The 24,746-nt window shown below is 23.9% G+C and overlaps 1 protein-coding gene across 2 annotated transcripts; it reads left to right on the top strand.

Annotated features, from left to right (window-relative positions):
• The first annotated feature begins 4,881 nt into the window (after nucleotides 1-4,881).
• LOC122509870 lies at nucleotides 4,882-24,089 on the top strand. 2 transcript variants are annotated; one of them, XM_043624167.1, is made up of 6 exons: nucleotides 17,003-17,144; nucleotides 17,526-17,948; nucleotides 20,868-20,999; nucleotides 21,219-21,435; nucleotides 21,515-21,674; nucleotides 23,620-24,089. In XM_043624167.1, the coding sequence occupies exons 2-6, from the start codon at nucleotides 17,530-17,532 to the stop codon at nucleotides 23,859-23,861; spliced, it is 1,170 nt and encodes a 389-aa protein (XP_043480102.1). In that variant the 5' UTR covers nucleotides 17,003-17,144; nucleotides 17,526-17,529; the 3' UTR covers nucleotides 23,862-24,089. The 2 variants fall into 2 exon arrangements, with proteins under 2 accessions (XP_043480101.1, XP_043480102.1); XM_043624166.1 differs by lacking the exons at nucleotides 20,868-20,999; nucleotides 21,219-21,435; nucleotides 21,515-21,674; nucleotides 23,620-24,089 and adding an exon at nucleotides 4,882-5,018 and having other exon boundaries at nucleotides 14,885-17,144; nucleotides 17,526-17,661.
• Nucleotides 24,090-24,746: the final 657 nt, after the last annotated feature.

A 24,746-nucleotide genomic window follows, 5' to 3' on the forward strand; every position in this document is an offset into this window, starting at 1 on the left:
AGCGAAATATTTAGACAAATAAGAAATATTCACTACTTTTTTTTAACGATCATCTTACTGACTTCTAAATAAATCAATATTACATTAAATATACATAATAAATTCACAATTACACAATAGTAAGAATAACAATATTAATAATTATACTATAAATAAATTAATATTTATAAAAATTTGTAAAACACATATTCATATTACTAGAGCCATCTATGATTGTAATAGATAACCACAATTTAATTTAATTACCTTATAATAAAAACTATAATATAAATTAAAATAATCATAATAATAGTGATACTTATATAACAAAAAAATAAACATTTACTGACAAGTAATTAGTAAACAAACAAAAAAATTTTACTCAATAAAAAAAATTGTCACTTACCATAACGATTTCAAATCTCGCGCACTTTCAAAATTCCCTAGGAAGAACATATTACATAGATAGTAAACTCAGATGTTAAATTCTCTTCGATAAAATGAACATTCGAAGTTTTAAAAATTCGATCAAATTAACATTCGAAGTTTTAAAAATTCTATCAAATTAACATTCGAAGTTTTGAAAATTCGATGTAATGAGCATTCGAAGTTTTGAAAATTCGAACAAATGAACATTCGAAGATTTGAAAATTCGATGAAATGAGCATTCGAAGTTTTGAAAATTCGATCTAATGAGCATTCGACGTTTTGAAAATTCGATCAAATGAACATTCGAAGATTTGAAAATTCGATCAAATGAACATTCGAAGATTTGAAAATTCGATGAAATGAGCTTTCGACGTTTTAAAAATTCGATCAAATTAACATTCGAAGTTTTAAAAATTCGATCAAATTAACATTCGACGTTTTGAATATTCGACGAAATACGCATTCGATGTTTTGAAAATTCGATCTAATGAGCATTCGAAGTTTTGAAAATTCGATGTAATGAGCATTCGATGTTTTGAAAAATCGATAAAATGAGCATTCGAAGTTTTGAAAATTCGATCTAATGAGAATTCGAAGTTTTGAAAATTCGATGTAATGAGCATTCGAAGTTTTGGAAATTCGATGAAATGAGCATTCGAAGTTTTGAAAATTCGATGACATGAACATTCTACTTTTTAAAAATTCGATCTAATTAACATTCGATGTTTTAAAAATTCGATGAAATAAGCATTCGAAGTTTTGGAAATTCGATGAAATGAGCATTCGAAGTTCTGGAAATTCGATGAAATGAGCATTCGACGTTTTGAAAATTCGATGAAATAAGCATTCGAAGTTTTGAAAATTCGATCTAATGAGCATTCGACGTTTTGAAAATTCGATGAAATGAGCATTCGATGTTTTGAAAATTCGATGTAATAAGCATTCGAAGTTTTGAAAATTCGATCAAATCAACATTCGAAGTTTTGAAAATTCGATGAAATGAGCATTCGACGTTTTGAAAATTCGATCAAATTAACATTCGACGTTTTAAAAATTCGATCAAATTAACATTCGATGATTTAAAAATTCGATGAAATGAGCATTCGACGTTTTGAAAATTCGATGAAATAAGCATTCGAAGTTTTGAAAATTCGATCTAATGAGGATTCGACGTTTTGAAAATTCGATGTAATAAGCATTCGGAGTTTTGAAAATTCGATGTAATAAGCATTCGAAGTTTTGAAAATTCGATCAAATCAACATTCGAAGTTTTGAAAATTCGATGAAATGAGCATTCGATGTTTTAAAAATTCGATGAACTGAGCATTCGACGTTTTGAAAATTCGATCAAATTAACATTCGATGATTTAAAAATTCGATGTAATGAGCATTCGATGTTTTGAAAATTCGATGAAATGAGCATTCGAAGTTTTGAAAATTCGATCAATTTAACATTCGAAGTTTTAAAAATTCGATCTAATGAACATTCGAAGTTTTGAAAATTCGATGAAATGAGCATTCGACGTTTTGAAAATTCGATCAAATGAACATTCGAAGATTTGAAAATTCGATCAAATGAACATTCGATGATTTGAAAATTCGATGAAATGAGCATTCGACGTTTTAAAAATTCGATGTAATGTGCATTCGAAGTTTTGAAAATTCGATCAATTTAACATTCGATGTTTTAAAAATTCGATCAATTTAACATTCGATGTTTTAAAAATTCGATCTAATGAACATTCGAAGTTTTGAAAATTCGATGTGTTGAGCAATCGACGTTTTGAAAATTCGATATATTGAGCATTCGATGTTTTGAAAATTCGATGTATTGAGCATTCGATGTTTTGAAATTCGATGTAATGGATATTCGATCGATTTGATTTTTGGGAGATTTCATACGACCGATATTAATTACTATTTATTGTAATATTTATTATTATTATTATCAATAATTTTATACGTATTAATATTAATAATAACAATTAATAATATTTATTATTAAAAATAAAAATATATTAATAACAATAACAATCTTATTTTCTGGATTTGAAACACATTTAAAAATACGCGGCTAGACTTTCAATATGGTCGTCACTTCGTCCGCATTCTGATTGGTGCTTGGTTCCACGTTTTTTTTGCCTGCGCGTGGCGAGACCTTGTTACTTGGATCATGGTTCACACTATTGGGACTATTCGCCCATTATCGATCTAGCTGTCGATGCGTCAACACATCCTCGTGGTTGTTATTATTTAGTGTAATTTAGTTTGGTGATAGTGGTGTTAAGTGAATTGGACTTGGATTATAAGAAGTTTGTCAAAAAGGTAAATACTGCAACAAAATAATACATTTTTGTCCTAAAATTCAATTTATAACTTTTTTTATAATGTAAATGTAAATTACATTATAAAGGTTAGGGTTGCCACAAGTCAGGGTAATCATGGAAAATTCAAGGATTTTTATTAAAAGTACTAGAAAAAAATAAATTTTTAGAATTCATAAGAAAATTCTGAATTTTTTGTCTTTTTTGTTTGCCTCATAATCTATAAAACTACACTGTAAAAATTTTTCTTGTAACTTTACAACATTTCAATGTGGGTCTGAAATCTTACATACTGTGGAAATGTCAGGAAAAAAATTTTTTGTCAGTAAAGTCAGGAAAATGTCAGGAAAAATTTTTTTGTCAGGGCAATTAAAGAAGAAGGGAAACGTCAGGAAAAAAAATTTTGTGTCAGTACTGTCAGGAAAAATTTTTTTGTCAGGGCAATTAAAGAAATTAAGACGGTCATTCAATACATTTTTTGCTCTAAACAAAAAAATTTTTGTCAGGGAAATTCGTTGTTATGTCAGTAAAATGTCAGGGAAATTGATAAAGTCAATCTTGCGGCCACCCTTTGAATAGTGACATTCTTCAAGAATTTACTTAAAATTGTATTAAAAATAATTGAAATCCTGTGAAGAATTTTATTAATTTATGAAAGTAATTGAATTCTTGCAATGAATTTTTTCAACTTTTTTTTTAAATAATTGAAATAATGTAAAGAATCTTATTATTTATGAAAATAATTGAATTCCTGCATAGAATTTTATTACATTTTTTTTTTATAATTGAATTCTTTTGAGAACTTTTATTAAAAAAGTAGATTGTGAAAAATTTCAATTTCAACGAAAAATTTCATTATATTCGTGAAATGTAATTAAATTCTTACAAAAAAATTAAGAGAATAATAATTCCATTTTTCTAGAATTTACTTTAAATTGCATTATAAATAATTGAAATCCTCAGAAAAATTTTATAATTTATGAAAATAATGGAATTCTTACAACGAATTTTATCAATTTTTTTTAAATAATTGAATTCATGTGGAAAATTGTATTACTTGTAAAAATAATTGAATTTATGCAACGAATTTTATTACATTTTATTTAAATAATTATATTCTTTTGAAAACTTGTATTAAAAATGTAAATTTTTGAAAATTTTTTAATTTCAGCGAAGAATTTCATTATTTGTGAAATGTACCTAATTTAATTCTTACAAAAAATTTTTGAAGATTTGTAATTTTATTTTTCGAGAAATTTATTTAAAATTGTATTAAAAATAATTGAATTCTTGCTTAAAATTTTATTATAATTTTTGTAAATAATTTAATTTTTTTTTGAAAAATTTCATGGAAATTAAAATTTTTATAAAACATAAAGATATCAATCACTCCAAGTCTTCGACTCGGAAATTCGTAAGTTAATTTAATAGAATGTTTTTCTGAGTATCTAATAATTTTTAGAGTGAATCAGAATATTCTTTATGGTCAGGGAAAAAGTGAAAATTTTGTCTGGAAATTAGGGAAAAGACGTTGGTGAAGTTCACAACGTTTATAATCAACGATTTAGAAGAAAAAATATTTTCTATTCAAAATTTTTACATATTTTTGCACAAAAAAACTCTCGTGAATTTTTTCATCATTAATTTGAAATAGATAAATTTTTGAACAAAATATTTTATTGTTTTTGTCAAGAAAAATATTTTATTTCTTGCAATCGTTGATAATAAACGTTGTAAACTTCACCGTCGTGGGAAAAGTCAGAGAAAAATTAAATTAAATTTCTGTGGCAACCCTGTATTTCTTTTATTTTTTAAAAAAACTCATGATTTTTAACAGTTCTGATATATTAGTATTATACAATTTATAGAAACAATCTTAAATATTAAAATTTGTTGAATTTATTTTGACTAATTATTTTGCTTCAGCCGCAGCAAAGACAGAGATAGAAGACGTAGGACACGCAGTCGTTCCAGAAGTCGTTCACCACGAGACCGAAGAAATTGGGGAGGAGGTCGTGATCGTGACCGTGATCGAGGAGGAAACAGTTGAGGGGGACGAAATCAACCAGGTGCAAATTTAAAGAAGCCCAGGTGGGATCTAAGTCGTCTTGAACCATTTAAGAAAGACTTTTATATTCCGAGGGACGTCGTTCAGAACAGAGATCCTCGTATTATTGAACAGTACAGAAGTGATAAGGAAATTACTCTACGTGGGCGTAGTATTCCTAATCCTGCATTCTATTTCGAGGAAGCAGAATTTCCTGAATACGTCATCAAAGAAATAAGGTACGTTTAAAGTATTTATTAAATCTAAAGTTTCTTTATTAGCAATCTCTTTAGCAATGCTATTTTACTTGTCTATTAATAAAATAATAAGTTTAAAATATTGTACAGGGTATGAAATCCCGTGAATATTCAGAAAGTGTGCATTTTCGAGGAAAATGTTTACAGCCATCACAGATAGTCCCTTATGTCCCATTTTTCAATTTTGTCACCTTTTTATAATAAAAAATAAAGAAGTTTTTCTTTGCTTCGAAATCTTTCTCAAAGTATAATAGATGAATTTTAGTTAAAAACACTGAAGAATTGAATTTTGGAGAAGTTACAAATGATTGCAGAAATTCAATTATTTTCAAAATTAATAAAATTCTTCACAGAAATTCAATTATGTTCAACATTTTTTTTAAATTCTCGTCAAAATTTCAATTATTTTTATAAACCATAAAATTAATTTATTTTCAAAAATTTTAATAACATTCTTGTCAAAATTTCAATTATTTTCAAAAATTTTCCTCAATTCAATGACTTTTTATATAATAATATTTTAATAAAATCACCCAAATTTTCCATAAGAATTCAATTATGTTAATAAAATTCTACGCAAACATTTAATAATTGTTTTAATAAATAATAAAAATTTAACAGGAATTCAATTATTTACAAATTTTTTTGATAATTATTCTTAAAAATTTTTGATTAAAATTCGTGGAAAGAATTTGATTATTTAAAAATTTGTTGATAAAATTCTTTGAGAATTTGATTTTAAGAAACATTCAAATTTTCAATAAATTAATTATTCTTCTATTAAAAATAATTGAATTCACGTAGAATTTTCTAACAAAAATCGAATAAACATAAAAATTTTTTCCAGAAATTCAACTATTTTCAAAATTTTTTTAAATAATTCTCATCAACATTTCAATTATCTTTATAAATAGCAAGGGAAATAAAAGTTTTGAACGTTCAAATGAACGAAATATTATTTTCTACTGCAATATTTTTAAAAATTACTGAACTGAAATGAAAAAAAAATATAATTAAATATTTATTTAGTTAAAAATGATTTTTTTAATTATGAAAAACAATATTTTGTAAATAAAATTAAAATTTAAAACGGTAATAAAAATATCGTCGTTCATTTGAACGTTCAAAACTTTAGGGACATAATAGCAAAATTATTCGATGAAGTTCAATATTTTGAACAAAAGGGCTTTGTGCCTGTAAACACATATAAATATATAAATAAATATTATATTTAGGAATTTTTATAAAATTCATTGCAAAATTCAATTATTTTCATAAACAACAATATTCATCACAAGAATTTAATTATTTTCAAAATTAATAAAATTCTGCGCAGAAATGAAATTATTTACAAAAAATCTAAAAAAAAATTGTCAACATTTCAATTATCTTTTTAAATGAATGGCAAAATTTGATTACTTTCAGGAATTTTAATAAAATTCATTGCAAAATTTAATTATTTTCATAAATAATAGTATTCATCACAAGAATTCAAGTATTTTAAAAAATTTTAATAAAATTCATGGCAAAATTCCATTTATTTTCAAAAATTTTTCTTAATTTAATAATTTGTAGATAATCTATTATTTTAAGAATAAATTTCCCAAAAGAATTCAATTATTTAAAAACAATTTTGACAAAATTCTACACTAATATTCAATTAATTTCTAAAACAATGAAAATTTCACGGTAATTCCAGGTATCACAGTTGGTCCCTTTTTCCACTTTTGTCCCCTTATTTCAATTTTATCACCTTTTTTTGACGATTTGTCACCTTTTTCACCTTTTTCTAATAAAAAATAAGGAAAAATTATTAATTAACATTCAAATAATTAAAATATTATTAAAAGTTTTTTATAGAAAAACGAAAATTCTAATCAGGGTGGCCACATGTCAGTAAAGTCAGGGAAATGTCAGGAAAATTTTTTTTGTCAGGGCAATTAAAGAAATTAGACGGCCATGCAATATATTTTTTGCTCTAAACAAAAAAATTTTTGTCAGGGAAATTCGTTGTTATGTCAGTAAAATGTCAGGGAAATTGATAAGTCAATCTTGCGGCCACCCTGATATTATAAAGAGTTAAATTCTAATGTATTCATGTTTCTTACTGTGTCATTGTAATTTTTCAATTCTATTGTTTCAAGATAATTGAATTTTTCTAAACAAATAATTGAAATTTGTTTACATTTTTTGAAAAATAATTGAATTCTTTTGAAGAATTTTATTTAAATTTTTCGAAAATAATCAAGCGAAGTTAGTGACCGTAATTATAATTTAATTTTTAAAATTTAAAGTCCCTGTTATAGTTTTAAATCAATTTTTTGCTTCTAAAAATATTATTGAACTTCTCTTAAATTTTTATAATTTTAAATTACTGATTAAATGTTTATTATTACTTATTAGGTAAATAATTATAATTATTAATGATTATTATTTTCAAAAATTTTAATAAAATTCTTCACAAGAATTAAATTATTTTCATAAATAATAGCATTCTTTGGAAGGATTCAATTGTTTTTATAAATAGTAAAATTTTTTGCAGAAATTCAATTATTATCAATATAATTTTAATAAAATTAAAAAATCAAATTTTCAATTATAATTATAAAGAGACAAGATTATTTTTAAAAAATTAAAAGATTTATTTATTTTCGAAATCAAATTTAAATTTGATGAGAAAAAAAACCGGGAAAAAATTTTTTACATAACCGGGAAAATCCGGGAAATAACCGGGAAATATCCGGGAATTTTGTTAAACGAAAATACTAGACACCCTGAATTCAATTATTTACATTTTAAAAATTTTTTTTCAAAAATTGTTATAAAATTCTTTAACATAATAAATTTCAGTCAGATTTTAATTAAATTTCTTAAAAGAAATTAAATATTTTTAAAAGTTGTTAATAAAATTCTTTGTAAAACTTAAATTCCAAGTTTTTATTTTCTAATATATATTTATCTGGAGATTTTTCAAGTAATCGAAATTTCATAAAATTAAATTGTGAACAGATGGATTTAAAAATTCTCAATAAGAAAATTTTCAAAAATTATTAAAAATAATTAATTTAAAGAAGAATTGTAGTTGAAAATTCTTGAAAATGTTTATTGAATTGAAATAATGAAAATAATTTTGACGAAGTTAAATTAAAAATAGTCTTTTATAATACAAAATAATTTTTTTATCACACCGTCATTTTTAATTATTATAAAATATGAAAAAGCTATTACTCTAATTCCAATTCCAATTGAAAAATAATAATGATTAAATATTTATTTAAAGAAGAAGTTATTGATGTTTTCGTATAATTTTGCAATTAAAGAAATTACTAAATAAATGTATTAGAGATTTTTTTTGAGTATTCAATCATTGTTAGAGTGAATCACAATATTTTATTAGAGTCAGGGAAAAAGGCAAAATTTCATCTGGAAATCAGGGAAAAGTCAGGGAAAAACAAAGTTAAATTTTTGTGGCAATCCTGAATGTGCAAAATGTTTTTTTTTATATTTTCTGCCCATAAATTTCTACCCTCTTAAAAAAACTTTCTGAAATTTTCAATTCTAAATTTTGAGTTTTGTGGGAGTTATAGAGGAGGAAAGAAAAATCGAAAAACATATTTTTCTTAAAAACTACTATGTATATCGATTTTTATGAAATTTAAATATTTATGTTAAAAAGACATTTTTGAATTTTTTGAATTTTTTTTTCAAAAAATTTTTGATTTTGAAATATTCAAAACCTAAAACCTAAACTGTCAGAAACTTAAGTGCATTTCTGGTAACTTTTACTACTTTCAGAGTAAATTTTACTAATTTTTTACAAATATGTACCTTGAGCGTAGTAGAAGTTACTTCGAACGTAGCAACATTTACTCCGAAAGTAGTAAAAGTTACCAGAAATGTACAAAAGTTTCTGACAGTTCAGGTTTTACTATGAAAGTAGTAAAAGTTAGTTTCTATTTTCTCCATGCGACTGTACCTTTTATTTTGGAATGAAAATTTTTTTTATAAGATAATTAAAATTTCCAAATATATAATTAAACAATTATTTATCAAATAATAAATTTTTTAAGTATTTCATTAAAATTTTCTGAAAAAATTATATGGTCAGTTGGAGTAAATCCAGACTCAAATTAAGCATTTCAAGTAACTTTGATAGAAAATCGCATTCAACTTCATTTTATCTGTTCGGTCGCACATTGGAAACTTCGAAAAAGTCACTCAGGTAAAAAGAAACTATTATCAGGGTGGCCACATGTCAGTAAAGTCAGGGGAATGTCAGGTAAACAAAATTTTTGTCAGTAAAGTCAGGGAATTAAGAAAATTGAGACTTTTTTCGACTTATTTTCAAAAATTGCGACATTTTCGACTTTTCTTCCAAACATTGAAACAAAAAATCACAAATTTTTAGTAAAAAAAAGTGCAACTTATTTTGATTTGTATAATGCGAAAAATAATTGTAAACAAATATTTCAAAAATTGTTTTTAAATAATTTTTTAAGATAAATAAATATTTCAGTTATATCTATAATAAAAATCTTTTTGAATAATTGACATTTTGTACAATTTAATGGAAAATAATTAATTTTTTTCAAGTAGTTAAAAAAAGTTTTTGAAAATCAACTTTTGAAGAATTTCCATTCCAAATTTTGAAAAGAATTGAATTATCAAATATGTTAATGAAAAATCTGCAGATGTAAAATTTTTAATTTTAGAATTATTTTCAACATTTTGGAGAAAAAAATCATGTTCAAAATTTTTAATTAAAATTCATCAAAAAATTAATTATTTTTTTTAAATTATACAAAAATTCTTTTAAGAAATAATTATTTTGGAAAAATTACATTAAAATATTTTTAAAAACTAATTATTAGAATTATTTTACAATAATTGCTTAAGATTCAATTATTTTCGAACAATGTAAATAAAAATTTTCCAAATTAAAAAAACTATTATCTTTCAAAAATTGTTTTTAAAAAATTAATTGGAAGAATTTTTTTATAATATTTGGAAAATATTGTACCTTAATAACTTAAAAAAAAACTGGAAAGTTACAATTATTATAAAAAATTGAGTTTTTGTATTAATTGTATTCTAGAAGAACTTTTGGGAAATTATTTAAATAATTTGATTCAAAGATGAAGTTTAGTTGAAAATTGTAGAAAATAATTGAATTCAGGAAATTTAATTTTTAGAAATTATTAAAATTCATAAATTTTACTCATTTTTCGTAAACATTAATATTTTCCTGTAAACAGTATATCACTCTAAATCTGAATCAGTGAAAATTTCACTGATTTCAATTCAGTGGCTCAGTTTCTTTGATGAATCAGTGGGATTTCACTGAAAATCAGTAAAAAACCACTGATTGTCAGTGAAATCGGGGCTCGGATTGTGCGAATTTTTCGACTTTTTTCGACTTTTCTAAGGAAATGGGACTTTTTTCGAGTTTTTTGTAAAAATATGCGACTAATCGACTTTTTCGACATTTTTTTTTAGTAAAATGCGAATGAAATTAAAAATTTTTTTTTTAACTTAAAGGAAAAAGTTTGAGTCAAAAAAATGTTCTGTTACATTTATTTACAAATTTCTTTCAAATTTTTCGAAAACATCAATTATTTCTTTTTTAAATAAATATTTAATTATTATTTTTCCATAGGAAATAAAATTCTTCAAAAGATTCAAATTTAAATCTTTTTGAAATTAAAAAACTTATAAAACATGAAGAAATCGATCACTCCGAGTTTTCAACTCGGAGCAATCGATGTCTTCATGTTTTATAATAATTAAAGATGACCGAGTGATAAAATTATTAATTTATATTAAAAGACTTTATAAAAAACAAATTTTTTTTCAATTATTTTTCATGCAAATAATTGAATTATTGGGAAGAAATTTATAAAACATCAGTAAGTAATTGAATTTTGCAGAAGAATGTTAATATTTACAAAGATAATTGAAATTTTGAAGGGAATTTAAAAAAAAAATTTTGAAAATAATTGAATTTCTGTGAAGAATTTTCTTACTTTTGAAGATAATTGAATTTTATGCAAAAAATTGTATCAAAACTTTTGAAAATAATTAATTTTCCAGGATGAATTTTATTTTTTATGAAGATAATAAAAATTTCAACGAGGAATTTAAAAAAAATTTTGAAAATAATTGAATTTCTGCGAAGAATTTTATTACTTTTGAAAATAATTGAATTTCTAGGATGAATTTTATTATTTATAAAGATAATTGAAATTTTGACAAGAATTTTATTAAAATTCTTTGCAAATAATTGAATTTCAGAGAAGAATTTTATTATTCACAAAGATAATTGAAATTTTGAACAGATTTTTTTAAAAAGTGTTTAAAAGTAATTGAATTTTGCAGAAGAATTTTGATATTTATAAACATAATTGAAATTTTGAGGAGAATTTAAAAAAAAAATTTTGAAAACAATGAAATTTTTATGATGAATTTTATTATTTATAAAATTTTGGCAAAAATTTTTTTAAAAATTTTGAATATAATTGAATGTTTTCGAAGAATTTTATTACTTTTGAAAATAATTGAATTTCTAGGATGAATTTTATTATTTATAGAGATAATTGAAATTTTGACAAGAATTTTATTAAAATTTTTGTTAAATGATTGAATTTCGAAGAAGAATTTTATTATTTATAAAAATAATTGACATTTTAAAGAGAATTTTTAAAAAAATGTTGAAAATACGTAATTCAAATTTAGCAATGAATTTTATTAAATTTTTAAAAATGTTATTTTTTTGTTGAGAAATGTGATTTATTTTTACAATTTTGACAATTTCGTGTTTTTTTGTCGTTTTTTCTAAAATTTCATGCGACTTTTTTCCGACTTTTTTGGAAATTTTATGCGACTTTTCTTGACTTTTGTTGTAAATTTATTCGACTAAAGCGACTTTTTTGAGTCTTAAAGACGATTAATTGTCAGGGAAATTGATAAACTGAAACTTGTGAACACCCTGTTTATGTTCACGTCGAATTTCCTTTTTAATCTGTAAGTGTAAATATTAAGTTCCAATACCTTTTGTTCGCATTTACCCTGATTGACCCTAATTTCAAATTTTTTAAAATATGAAATTCTTGAAAATAATATTGGAAAAGTCCAAAATTCTTTTGAGAAATTTAATTGTTTTTAGAAAATAACATTACTCTCTAAATCTGAATAAGTGCATATCCACTTATTCATGTTTCAAAACTCTTCCACGTAAAAAATAAGTGCATAGGTATACACTTAAAATAAGTGAAATTTCACTTATGAGTAAGTTGAATTTCACTTATTTCAAGTGTATAATATGCACTTATTTTTTTACGTGGAAGAGTTTTGACTTATTCAGATTTAGAGAGAATTCTACAATAGTAAGACCACCTTAAATGTAGAGTTCAATGTTTAGAAAAAATAAATGAATATATTTACATTTTTAAACATTCATTTTATTAAATGTCAATTTCTATTCAATTGTATTTTGTTCCTCAAAAATTGTCAAAAATTAACATTAAAAATTTTATTTAGTAAATGAAAGATAAATAAAGTTTTTAATTAACTGAAATTTATAAATGATAAATCATTGATTTAAAAAAGCATTAAAGCCGTTCAAAAAATACATAATGCTTTTTCTTGAAAATTTTAATCCACTTTTCTTTACATTTACAAAATTTTCTCTTCAGACCTTCGCAATTAAGTAACCCCCCTTCTCTTAAAAGCGTTACGAATTTTTTTAAATGGTCCCATATGTAAAATACGACTTTTATATTTAAAAAACATTTTTCAACTATTTTTTACCATGTTCTGTACACTTTATTTCATTTGTGCGTAAGAATTTCTGAAACGTGCCACCTATAACTTGAAATTTTTTATTTTTTCCTGAATGTAGGCCTCGGATATTATGATTTTTTCGACTGTTTTCAAATAGTGCGACTTTTATCGACTTATATTAAAAAAATGCGAGTTTTGCGACTTTTTTTCCAAATTTTGCGACAAAATATCATATTTTTAGTATAAACTGCTGCAACTTTTTTCAATTTTTACGCGCATTATAAAAAATAGCTGTAGATAAATCTTTCAAAAATTATTTTTGAAAATTTTTTTTAATTCAATTTTTGAAATATACAATTAAAAAGATTTTGAATAATTGAAATTTAGTAGTAAAATTAATTGAAAATAAAATCCTTTTTTTCAAGTATTTTATTATAGTTTTTGAAAATTAACTATTATAGAATTTTTATTGAAAATTATGGAAATAATTGAATTTTTAAAATTTTAATGAATAATCTTCAAGTGTAAATTCGATAAAAAATGAAAATATTAACATAGTTTTGAAAAAAGTAATTCTCTGACAAAGTAATTTAAAATGTACTATTTTAGAATTTTTGAAAAATTATTTATAATTAAAATTCATCAAAAATTTGATTATTTTTAAAATATTTTTTAAAAACTCGATTTTTTATTTGCTTCATAAATTTATCAAAATTTAATTCTTTAAGGGAATTTTATCAAAATTCTTTGCAAAGTTCAATTATTTTCAGGAATTTTAATAAATTTTTTGTCTAAATACAATTTTCAGGAATTTTAAAAAAATTTATTGAAAAATTAAATTATTTTCATGAATTTTAATAAAACTTTTTGCAAAATTCTATTTTTTTTCCAAAATTTTATGAAAATTTTAATTCATTTATAATTTTCATAAAACTTTTTGCAAAATTCAATTATTTTCAGAAATTTTATTAAAATTTTTGTCTAAATTCAGTTTTTAGGAATTTTATTAAAATTCGTTACAAAATTCAATTATTTTCAGAAATTTTATTAAAACTTTTCAGGACTCGGATTGTGCCACTTTTTCGACTTTTTTCGACTTTTTTGTGAAAAATGGGACTCATTGACTTTTTTCACATCTTTCAATTACTGTTTGACTTATAACAATTAAAGATGACCGAGTGATAAAATCATTATTTTATATTATAAGACTTTATGAAAGAAAATTTTTTAAAATTATTTTTTAAGAAAATAATTTAATTATTGCGAAGAAATTTTTAAAAAATTAGTAAGTAATTGAATTCCTGTGAAATTTTCTATATTTATGAAAATAATTAAATGCTTGCGTACAATTTTATTAAAATTTTTGCAAATAATTGAATGTCAGAGAAAAATTTTATTATTTATAAAGATAATTGAAATTTTGAACAGATTTAAAAAAAAAATTTTAAAAGTAAATTGTATTTTGCCCAAGAATATTGATATTTATAAAAATAATTGAAGTTTTGAGGAGATTTTAAAAAAAAATTTTGAAAATAATTGAATTTCTGCGAAGAATTATATTACATTTGAAGATAATTGAATTTTGCAAAGAATTTTATCAGAACTTTTAAAAATAATTAAATTTTCTGGGATGAATTTTATTATTTATGAAGATAATTAAAATTTTAAAGGGAAATTTAAAACAATTTTTGAAAATAATTGAATTATTTAAACAAATGATCATATTATTCTTAAAAATTATCGTAAAAAAATTTTTAAAAATGCGTTTTGATTTTCTGAACAACTGTATCGCTTTAAAAAAACCAAAAAAAATTTAAAAATTTTTTTTTGCAATTTAAACATTTTTAAAACATTAACAAATTAATTTAATAAATTTTTTTTATACAGTGTTAAAACTCAGGAAAAGAGCTTTAAAAAGAGAACTTTTTGAGCTTTTTATCTTTAATAATAAACAAAATATAAAACTTTTTGTAAACTGTTTAATCGCTGTAGGGTGGACAATAGTTATTAAGCGGCACTGTAATACTGTACATAATAAAAAAAGTAGTTATTATTTTCTTTTACTAAAGGTGAAGGAGAAAAATGTCTAAAAGACATAAAAACTTTTTGGATTTGAGTTTAAGACAAAAGCAGAGGCGGTTGCTTAATTTTCCAGCGAGAATTGAAAACAATTTTGTCCAAGAAGAGAATGACAAGAGACTTCATGAAGAACTAGAAGAGGAAAATTATGAAATTATTGAGCACGAAGACTGTGGAAGTTCTGACGTTCCTAGAGAACCTTTTGCTGGCGAAGAACCTGAAAATTATGAGCGTGATGATGATTTTTATGATTCTGATGATTTTTATGATGATGATGAGATTAATACTTACGAACATGCTGATGATTCTGATCAATCCGTCGATCCTGAAGAGCCTGATGATCCTGAAGAGCCTGATGATCCTGAAGAGCCTGATGATCCCGAAGAGCCTGATGATCCCGAAGAGCCTGGTTTACCTGAAAATCCTGGAAATTTTGGAAGAAGATTATTGAAAAATGCGTTTCTTGCCGCAGACTTGAAACACACTCAAGGAAACATCATTTTAAAAACATTAAGATCGCTTCCTTTTAATTTGATATTCTTACCTAAAGATACGAGGACGTTACTGAATACTCCTACGGATGTTGCTAGTAGACGTGTGGATCCGATAGTAGGTGGGGAGTACTTACACATCGGTTTGAAGGCAACTATAAAAAAAAGATTAGAAAAACTACCTCCTGATAAATTGCCACCATTTATTGAAATTGATTTGTCTACTGATGGTGCAAAAGTAGACAAAGGATTGAGTCAATTTTGGCCCCACCAATATTGCATTGTAAATATTGAGGATAAGAGACCAATAATCGCGGGAATTTATAGGGGAAAAACTAAACCGTCGAATGTTTACGATTTTTATGAAAAACTCGTTGCAGAGTTTGATGAAATCCGTCAAGATGGTGGTATTCAAATTAGGAATCAGCTGCTTCCATTAGTTGTCCGATCGCTTATTGCAGATGCTCCAGCTAGGGCTTTCATTTTAAATCATTATGGACACAACTCTGTGTATCCTTGTTCCAAATGTAAAGTGGAGGGTGAACGAATTGATGGAACAATGGTATTTTTAGGCCTGGATAATGTAGCGCGAACACATCGAGATTATGAACTTGCTGTTGATGACGATCACCATAAAGGTAGAAGTCCTTTAGTCGGTGTTTTAGATTTGGTCAAAAAAGTCCCATTCGAAATTATGCACTCAGTTTATTTAGGCACTGTAAAGAAGATTTTCACGGCAAAAATAGATGGGAAATTTGGACAGCAAAAATTACAAGTCAGAAGAATTAATATTCTTGATTCTAGGATGGAACAACTGGCATTATATTGTCCTACAGAATTTAATCGAAGGCCTAGAAAAATAAGCTTATATTCGCATTTCAAGGCAACTGAATTCCGACAGATGTTGCTTTATATTGCTCCTGCTGTACTAAAAGATGTCTTCGATCCAGATTATTATGAACATTTCATGATGCTTCAGTGTGCCTTGCGTCTTCTTGTTTCCAATGAAACGGATAGAGAATTCTATCATTTCTGCGAAGAACTTCTTCGGAGTTTCGTGACATTATCTGTTACTTTATACGGGGAAAAATTCATTTCCTACAATTTGCACTCAATGAGTCATTTGGTTGACGATGTTGAAGAGTTAGGACCATCAGAAAAATTTAGTGCGTTCCCTTATGAGAACAACATGACAACATTAAGAAAATTGATTCGAAAACCACATCTAACTCTTCAACAAGTTTACAAACGACTGTGTGAAAGAGACGAAACTTTTTATGCACCTGAAATTAACGAAATTAATATTCGGGCTTCGTTAAATCATGCAGATGGGCCTCTAACAGACGACATTGCTGCTGGACAGGTTTACCGACAATTTCATAAATTGGAAATAGGTAAATTCACAATTTCCACCAACTTGCGAGACAATTGTTGTGCCCTAGACGATGGAAGAATTGTCCTACTGGAAAATATTTTGCAAATGCAAAATACTTTTCTTCTCATTGTCAGGGAATTTAAATCAAAATTACCAGTTTATAACGTTGGATTGGAATCGGATGCGGTCGGTGTTTTCCAGTGTGAAAATCTAGCAGAAAGAGTAGAAGCAGTTGATTTGCGACATTTAAAAAATAAAATTTATAGAATGCCTCAATGGCGTAGCAGGGAAGGAGAGGAAGAACACATAATACAAAATAAGTGGATTTGTGTTCATTTATTGACACCAATAATTCTTCCTCAAATTTAAATTTCTTCTAAATTTGTGAGTAATATATCATATATATAGCTAGTTGTGCTTTAACCTTCTTTGCACTATTTATGGATCTTAAAAAAAATTTACTCTCTTGGGTGTTTTGAATTTTTTGTTAAAAATAAAAATAGGGATTAATTTTATAAATATTGATAAAAATGTTTAGCATATATTTTTAACAATTCTTATGCCTTATTTTAGTTAATGGTGACCGGAACATACTTACAAAATTTTACAATGATATATTCTAAACTGAATTCTTCAATATTAATCACTTAAAATTTACTGCATGTTTAAAAAAGTTACTTTTATATTAGACAATTTCCCTCATTTTAATAAATTGTCAAACGAATGTTACCAGATTTTAATTTTTTATATGAACATTTATTTCAGAATAATGGCTCATCTTGTTCAATTAAAAGGAAAAGACAGATCGATGGCCAAAAGGGAAGTTAGAATTTCCAACAAAGGAAGACCTATCATAGCGCCTCATAAGCTTTTATCATCAGAGGATGAGGCACCAAAGAGAAAAAACAGTAAATCGACAACACAATTGAAAGCTGAGCTAAATAGGCTAAAAAGTGTTGCAGCAAAACGAGGGTTGCTTGAAAAACTTTCGTCAGAAGGAGATAAAAAGGAAGCAATTCAAAACAACGAAAATGAACCAAGTACAAGTTTATCATCAGATGTGCCTAAATCAAAAAGAATAAAAAGTAATACTTTGACTTTAACACCAATTGAACCGTCAATCGTTCCCACTCTGGATCAGCATGTGGAAAAAACAATCGAGAAACCCTTGATAAATACAACTGATACGTAAGTAAAAAATATTTTCTACTAAAAAGGAAAAATAAAAACACTCTGAAATTAACAGGATATTTACTCAGGGTTTCTACAGGTCAGGGAAAAGTTTTCGTTTGCTTTAAATTTTGAAATTACCAAGAATTTTCACGCAAAACCTTAAATAATTCTACTTTTGACAATAATTTAATTTTTGTGGAGTTACAAATAATAGCAATTTTTGGAAATTATTGAATTTTAAAAATGTTACAAATTAAAGTTTTTGAAAATCTTAATTCCAATTTAGTTAAAAATTCTAGAAAATAATTGAATTTTGGGAAAGTTACAAATAATAGCATTTTTAAAAAATAATTAAATTTTGAAAAGGATTCAAATTCAAATCTTAGTAAATTAAAATTTTTAATGTTTTTAATAAACAATTTTGTCCAACTAATATTTTTTTGAAATTAGTTAAATTACTTCCTCATAGAGGAAGTAATTTATATATTATAGTATTATTGTTATTAATTATTATAGTATATTTAATTGAACAATTTCTGAATAATCAAAATTTCGTATAATTGAATTGTAAACAAATGAATTTAAAAATTCCCAAAGAATTTATTCAAAAATTCTTAAAAGTACAGGCTTCACAGTCTATCCCCTAGTTCCCTAAAGGTCCCTTTTTTTAATTTTGTCCCCTAAACGTACCCTATTTGAAAATTTTCCCTAAATTTCCCCTATTTTTTCCGTCGCAGGATATCAATTGTTTTCAATATTTTTTAAGTAATTTTGCAAAAGAATTCAATTATCTTGATAACCAACAAAATTCTACCGATAAAATCAATTATTTTTAGAATTTTCACGAATTCAATTATTTTTATAAATTTATAATGAATATCTCGTCAAGAATTCAATTATAAATAACAAAATTCTTCACAGGAATTCAATTATTTCTATAAATTTTAATAAAATTCATTGCAAAATTCCATTACTTTTATAAATAACAATATTTATAACAAGAATTCAATTATCTTCAAAAATAATAAAATACTTTGAAGAAATTCAATTTTTTCAAATTTTAACGAATATCTCGTCATGAATTCAATTATCTTTACAAATAGCAAAAATTTTCCTAAAAAATGTAATTATCTTTAAAAATTTAAATAAAATTCTTTTGCAAAATTTTAATTATTTTCAAAAGTTTTTCGCAATTTAATAATTTTCAATATTTACTATTTTCATAAAATGTATCAAAAGGTTTAATAATTATTGAAAAAAATAGAATAAAATTCTTTGCAAGAATAATTCAATTATTTTCATAGAAAACAAAATTCTTCAGAGACCTTCAATTATTTTTAGGAATTTTAATAAAATTCTTTGCAAAATTATTTACAAAAGTAATAAAATTCTTGGAAAAAATTCAATTATTTTTATAAATTCATAAGAATATTTCGTCAAGAATTCAATTAGCTTTATAAATAACAAATTTTATCGACAAAAATTTAATTATTTTTGTAAATTCATAAGAATATTTCGTCAAGAATTCAATTATCTTTATAAATAACAAATTTTATCGACAAAAATTTAATTATTTTCAAAATGTTAAATTAAATTCCTTTGCAAAATTTTAATTTTTTTCAAAACTTTTTCGCATATCTATAATTTTTAATATTTACCATTTAAAATATTGAAAAGAATTTTTTATACAATTCTACGAAAACATTCAATTATTTTTATAAATATTAAAATTTTATTTAGAAATTCAATTATTTACATTGCAAAATTTTGAATAGAATTTTAAATAAACTCTTCGAAAAATGTAATTATTCTTAAAAATTTTATTAAAACTTGAAGAAAAATTCAATTTTAAGAAACATTCAATTATTCAATAAAATAATATATTTCGTTGCAATAATGCAAATATTTTTACCAATAATTTTTCATTAGTTGCAGAAAATCAATTATTTTTCAAAATTTTCAAAGTGATTCTGCAAAAAATTCCAATTATTTTGATAAACAACAAAATTATTCCCATAAAATCAATTATTTTAATGAATTTTAATTCAATTCTTCTCAAAAATTGAAGTATTTTGATAAATATAAAAAGTTTATTATCAGAATTCAATTTTTTTAAAAGGAAATAAAATAATTTGCAGAAATTAAATTATTTTCATAATTTTTTAAAAATTATCGTCAAGAATTAAATTATCTTTATAAATAGATAGTGAAATTCTTCTCAAGAATTAAATAATTGCCAACAATTTTTTTTAAATTCTTCACAAGAATTCAATTATTCTGAAAAATTTTAGTAAATATCTTATCATGAATTCAATTGTTTTCAGAAATAATTAGAGAAATGAGGGAAAAGTCATGAAAAAAATTAAGTTTTTGTATCAACTATGTTACTAAATTTTGTTATTTGCATTCCTGGCTACTACCAGATTATTTAAATTAATAATAAATTAATTAATAAGCTTCATATTAAAAATAAATTATAAAGCAAATACTACTATTTTTCGAATAAAACCTTAAAGGGTATGTTTTTTAAAGAAAAAAAAATTATGTTAGTTTAAATAAAGTATTTAAAAAATAATATTTTTTTGGTAATCAGAACATGATAGTTGTTCACTAGCGAAAAAAAATTAAATAAACTAGTGGTTTTTTGACACAAAACAAAATTTTGATAACTTTTTGACATTACGTCTTACTACCTGGATATTTCACAGTTTTTTTTCAGCATTTTTTCGTTTCCTGCTTTGTATATACCCTGATTAAAGTTTATGTTTCCTTTTTAAGTCAAAAAATTAAAATCTACAAATTTAATTTGAAGCAAATTAAAGAAACTTAATTAAAAATAATTTATTATATTTTCAGATCAAAATGAAAACTGTTCTTTTCCATCGAATATTACAAAATTATTTTTTTTATTATATTTATTTTCCATTTATATAGGTTACAAACACCATTGATTATCGATCCAAATTTCCTTTTGAATGATTTGGAAATATTACAAAACCCTGTAGACTATTCTACAAATTTCCATAATATTGAGGAGGTTTTGCAAGAGACATCGAATCGTTTGAGGTATGTTACTACTAATATCCACTGATTAACTCACTAGATTCTAATTATTTCTTGAAATCTGTTTAACTTATGAAATTTTACTGATTTAAAAAATGTATTTCCTAATTTTTTATTATCATTTTTTAAAAATCAATTATTTTCAATTATATAATTCCAAAAATTCAAAATATCTGCAAAAAATCATATTAGAATTTGTTTTTAAAATCTGATTTTTTTTAGAAATGTTGAGAATCTATATACCGAAATGTCGAATGACATAAAAAAAATCTACGAACAAAATCAAAAAATACTTCAAATCTTGGAAGGGAAAAAAAACTATGATGAAAGAAACCTTGGACGAACGTTATTTCAATCGCCTGAAGGTTTCCCTTTATCGAGTATGGAGGAATACGAAGACTTCAAAGCATCCGAGAATAATGAAATTATTGTGAATTTGGTAAGCTCTTCTATTACAAAATACATTTTTTGATTATGGAAAATTCGTTTTTTAATTTTCCGATCAAATTTTATTTCAGAAAAATCGATTGATTCAAATTGGCGGAACCAAACTGCGAGAATTTTTAAATTATGCGTTAAAGCAGTTAATGACTGATGAACTTGTGAGTCAATTTTCCTGGCCCGGAAGCATAAAAAGTGAGAAATTCGGAGACACTAAGATTTCCAATCTTCTCTTTGGTAAGTTTAACTTTTAATAGAGATTCATTCTTTGATCTACTTAATGGATTGTTAAACGAATGCTTGAATTTTGCAATATTACATACATTTTTCGTAGAATCTAGGAAAAATTAATTATTATGTTTATCATTAAAAAATACGTAAACTAAAATTTGTTCTTTAACATTAATTAAGTATATTAATCTTCATATTCTTTCATTAATTCTGTCCGCAGTTAGAAGTTACTTTTTATGTATGCTTTTGTTTTTTTTTTCTTAAAAAAATATTATTTGACAAATCGAAAATATGCAGTTATTTTTTCATGACTTATAATAAAATAATATTATAAATTAGAAAAATTTTGTTTGTTGTATGCTTTTTTATATAACAAAATTCGTTTGACTCATCTAAATTATTATGCAAATTATTCTCCTTTTTATTTTTAAAAAATACTAAAAACTTGTTTATTGTTAAAAAATTTTTATTAAAAAGTAGGAAATATACCCATTTTATACATAATTTTAATTTCTCAATAACAATATTGTTTACAAAATGATTTTTTTTTCTTTTGCAAAGAAAAGGATTATATATTCCTGTTTCTTAATATTTTTGTACAAAATTCTCACTTTCATAAGGAAATAATTTGCATCAATTATATTACTTAATTTCAATTGTTTTAATAAAATTCAAAGTTTTTAAAAATAAAGGAAAAAATGTTTATGAAATAGAGTTGTCAATTAGAAAATTTAATTGAAAAAGAAACTGAAAATTTTTTAATTTTTAGAAAAGAAAGAAAAAATTTTATTGAAAGAAATATTTGAAAACAATAAATTATTTTTTATATATTTTAAATATTTAATTATTATTCTTTTCACATAGGAATTGAAGGGCTACATGAAATAAGGGGACGAACGCATGGTTGAAAGGGATAGTATCAGTCAGGTAGCAGCGAGCGGCTCAAGGCTTGTCACTCCTACCCGACTGGTAGAGTCGAGCAATTCGAAAGTCGAAACTTCGAATTTTCCGATTCGAATCGAAAGTTAACCGAGTCGAATCGTGCAATTCAGAATTCGAAACTTTGAATTTCGAATTGTCCGATTCGAATCGAAAGTAGACCGAGGCGAGTTGTGCAATTCGAAACGCCGATTTTCCAATTTTTTAGTTCGAATCGAATTATCTCCAATTCGAATTTTCTGTTGTCGAGTCGATACGAATGTTTGGTTCGACTCGATTAAATGCACACCTCTAAATTAAGATTTTCAAAATTTCAAATTCAAACATTTTTGAAATTAATCAACTTTAAAAATGTTTTATAATAATTAAAGAGGATCTAATGTTAAAATCATTATTTTATATTATAAGAATAAGAATATTGTTACTGTAACTTCAACAAAATTATTTTTATATTCTATTATTATTTAAAATTTAAACTAAAATTCATTTTCAAATCAATTTTTATTAAAAAATTCTACGAGAATTAATTGAAAATTTTAAAATAGTTACATTTTCCAAGGAATTCGATTAAAATTGAAATTCTACAACGCTCTAATACTTTTAATATTCAATTATTATTTAAAATTTTGAATAAAAAATTATTTTAAAATCAAGATTTACTAGAAAATTCTACGAGAATTCAATTATTTAAATACAAACAAAAAATTTATTGAACAATTGAATGTTTCTTAAAATTAAGAATTTTATTATTTATAAAAATAATGAAATTTAAGTAAAATTTTGATTATTTATGAAAATAACTGAATTTTGAAGAAGAATTATTTAATTTATAAATAAAGATAATAAATAGTATTTTGTCAAGATATTTTTGTAAATTTTAAACATAATTGAATTTTTTGATAAGAATTTTATTACTTTTGAAAATAATTGGGTTTCTGCAATCATTTGTAACTTCTTCAAAATTGAAATTTTTGATCTTAATTGTAACTTAATCATTTAATTGTTTTTTCAGAATCAGCGAAACAGAGCACTTATTTTGTTGGGCCTCACAGCATTTCCGAATTCAAAAACGAGATGCTCGAAGTGCTCCGAATTACTAAACAAAGGTACAGGAAGAAGAATAGTAATAAACAAGAAGTTTTGGAAGAAATGAATTCAGAGGAGATTTTAGAAGAAATTAGGCGGTTACAAGAATTGGATGAGGTCAGTGATGCAAATGACGGGGACGACGAACTCATCGATGACACTGTATAATGTGAGTTCCCAAAATTGATATAAAGTGGATATTTTCGACCTATCCTTTTATTCAACTAAAAATGCGAGGTGTCCTCTTTTTCAAACCAAAATTCGAAGTGTCCTTTTTTTTACACTAACCCAGTGATTTTTACTACAATTTCAATCAAATTTCTTGAAACAATACAATTATTTTTAATAATATTATTTAAATTCAATTATTTTCAACAATTCTGATAAAAAATTCTGCGAAACAATTCAATTATTTTTATAAATTGTAAAATTCTTGGCAATAATTCAATTATTTTTGGAAATAGTAACATTCTTCTGAGAAATTTAATTATTTTCAATACAATTTAAATAACATTTCTGGGAAAAATTCATTTATACTCATGATAATTTTAATAAAATTTTTCCAACAGATTCAATTATTTTTAAAAATTGTGATAAAATTTTTTAAAACAATTCAATTGTTCTCAAAATTTGTTAATAAAATTCTTTGTAAATTTCAATTATTTTAAAAATGTTCAAATAAAATTATTTTTCAAAATTACAATCGTTTTACCAAGTTTGTTTAAAAGAATTTAATATTCATTGATTAATCTGAATATAATTTAATTTCAATTCAATTTTCATTAAAAATTATTTTTAAAAAGTTCATTATTTTAAAGAATTAAAACAAATTCTTGCCAAGAATTACACTGAGGTCAAAAAGTTTCAGTACATTTGTACTGATTACTTTTAAATGCTCGCTCCACTTAAAATTCAAATATTTCTGTAAAAATGGATCTAAGAGCTATCAAAGTAGGATCATTTAAAAGTTCAATAAATTTAGAGTAAAATGGGCTAAGATATAACCAATTTAATAGTGTAAATATTGAAAATATTATAATTCTTTAAAGTTGG

Source organism: Leptopilina heterotoma, unplaced genomic scaffold (genome assembly GCF_015476425.1).
Source record: "Leptopilina heterotoma isolate Lh14 unplaced genomic scaffold, ASM1547642v1 Lhet_63, whole genome shotgun sequence".
NCBI classification, from domain to species: Eukaryota; Metazoa; Arthropoda; class Insecta; order Hymenoptera; family Figitidae; genus Leptopilina; species Leptopilina heterotoma.

What these genes read in the sequence shown, in the direction of transcription:
- LOC122509870 (XM_043624166.1), top strand. Translation starts at nt 14,898, where the DNA reads ATGTCTAAAAGACATAAAAACTTTTTGGATTTGAGTTTAAGACAAAAG.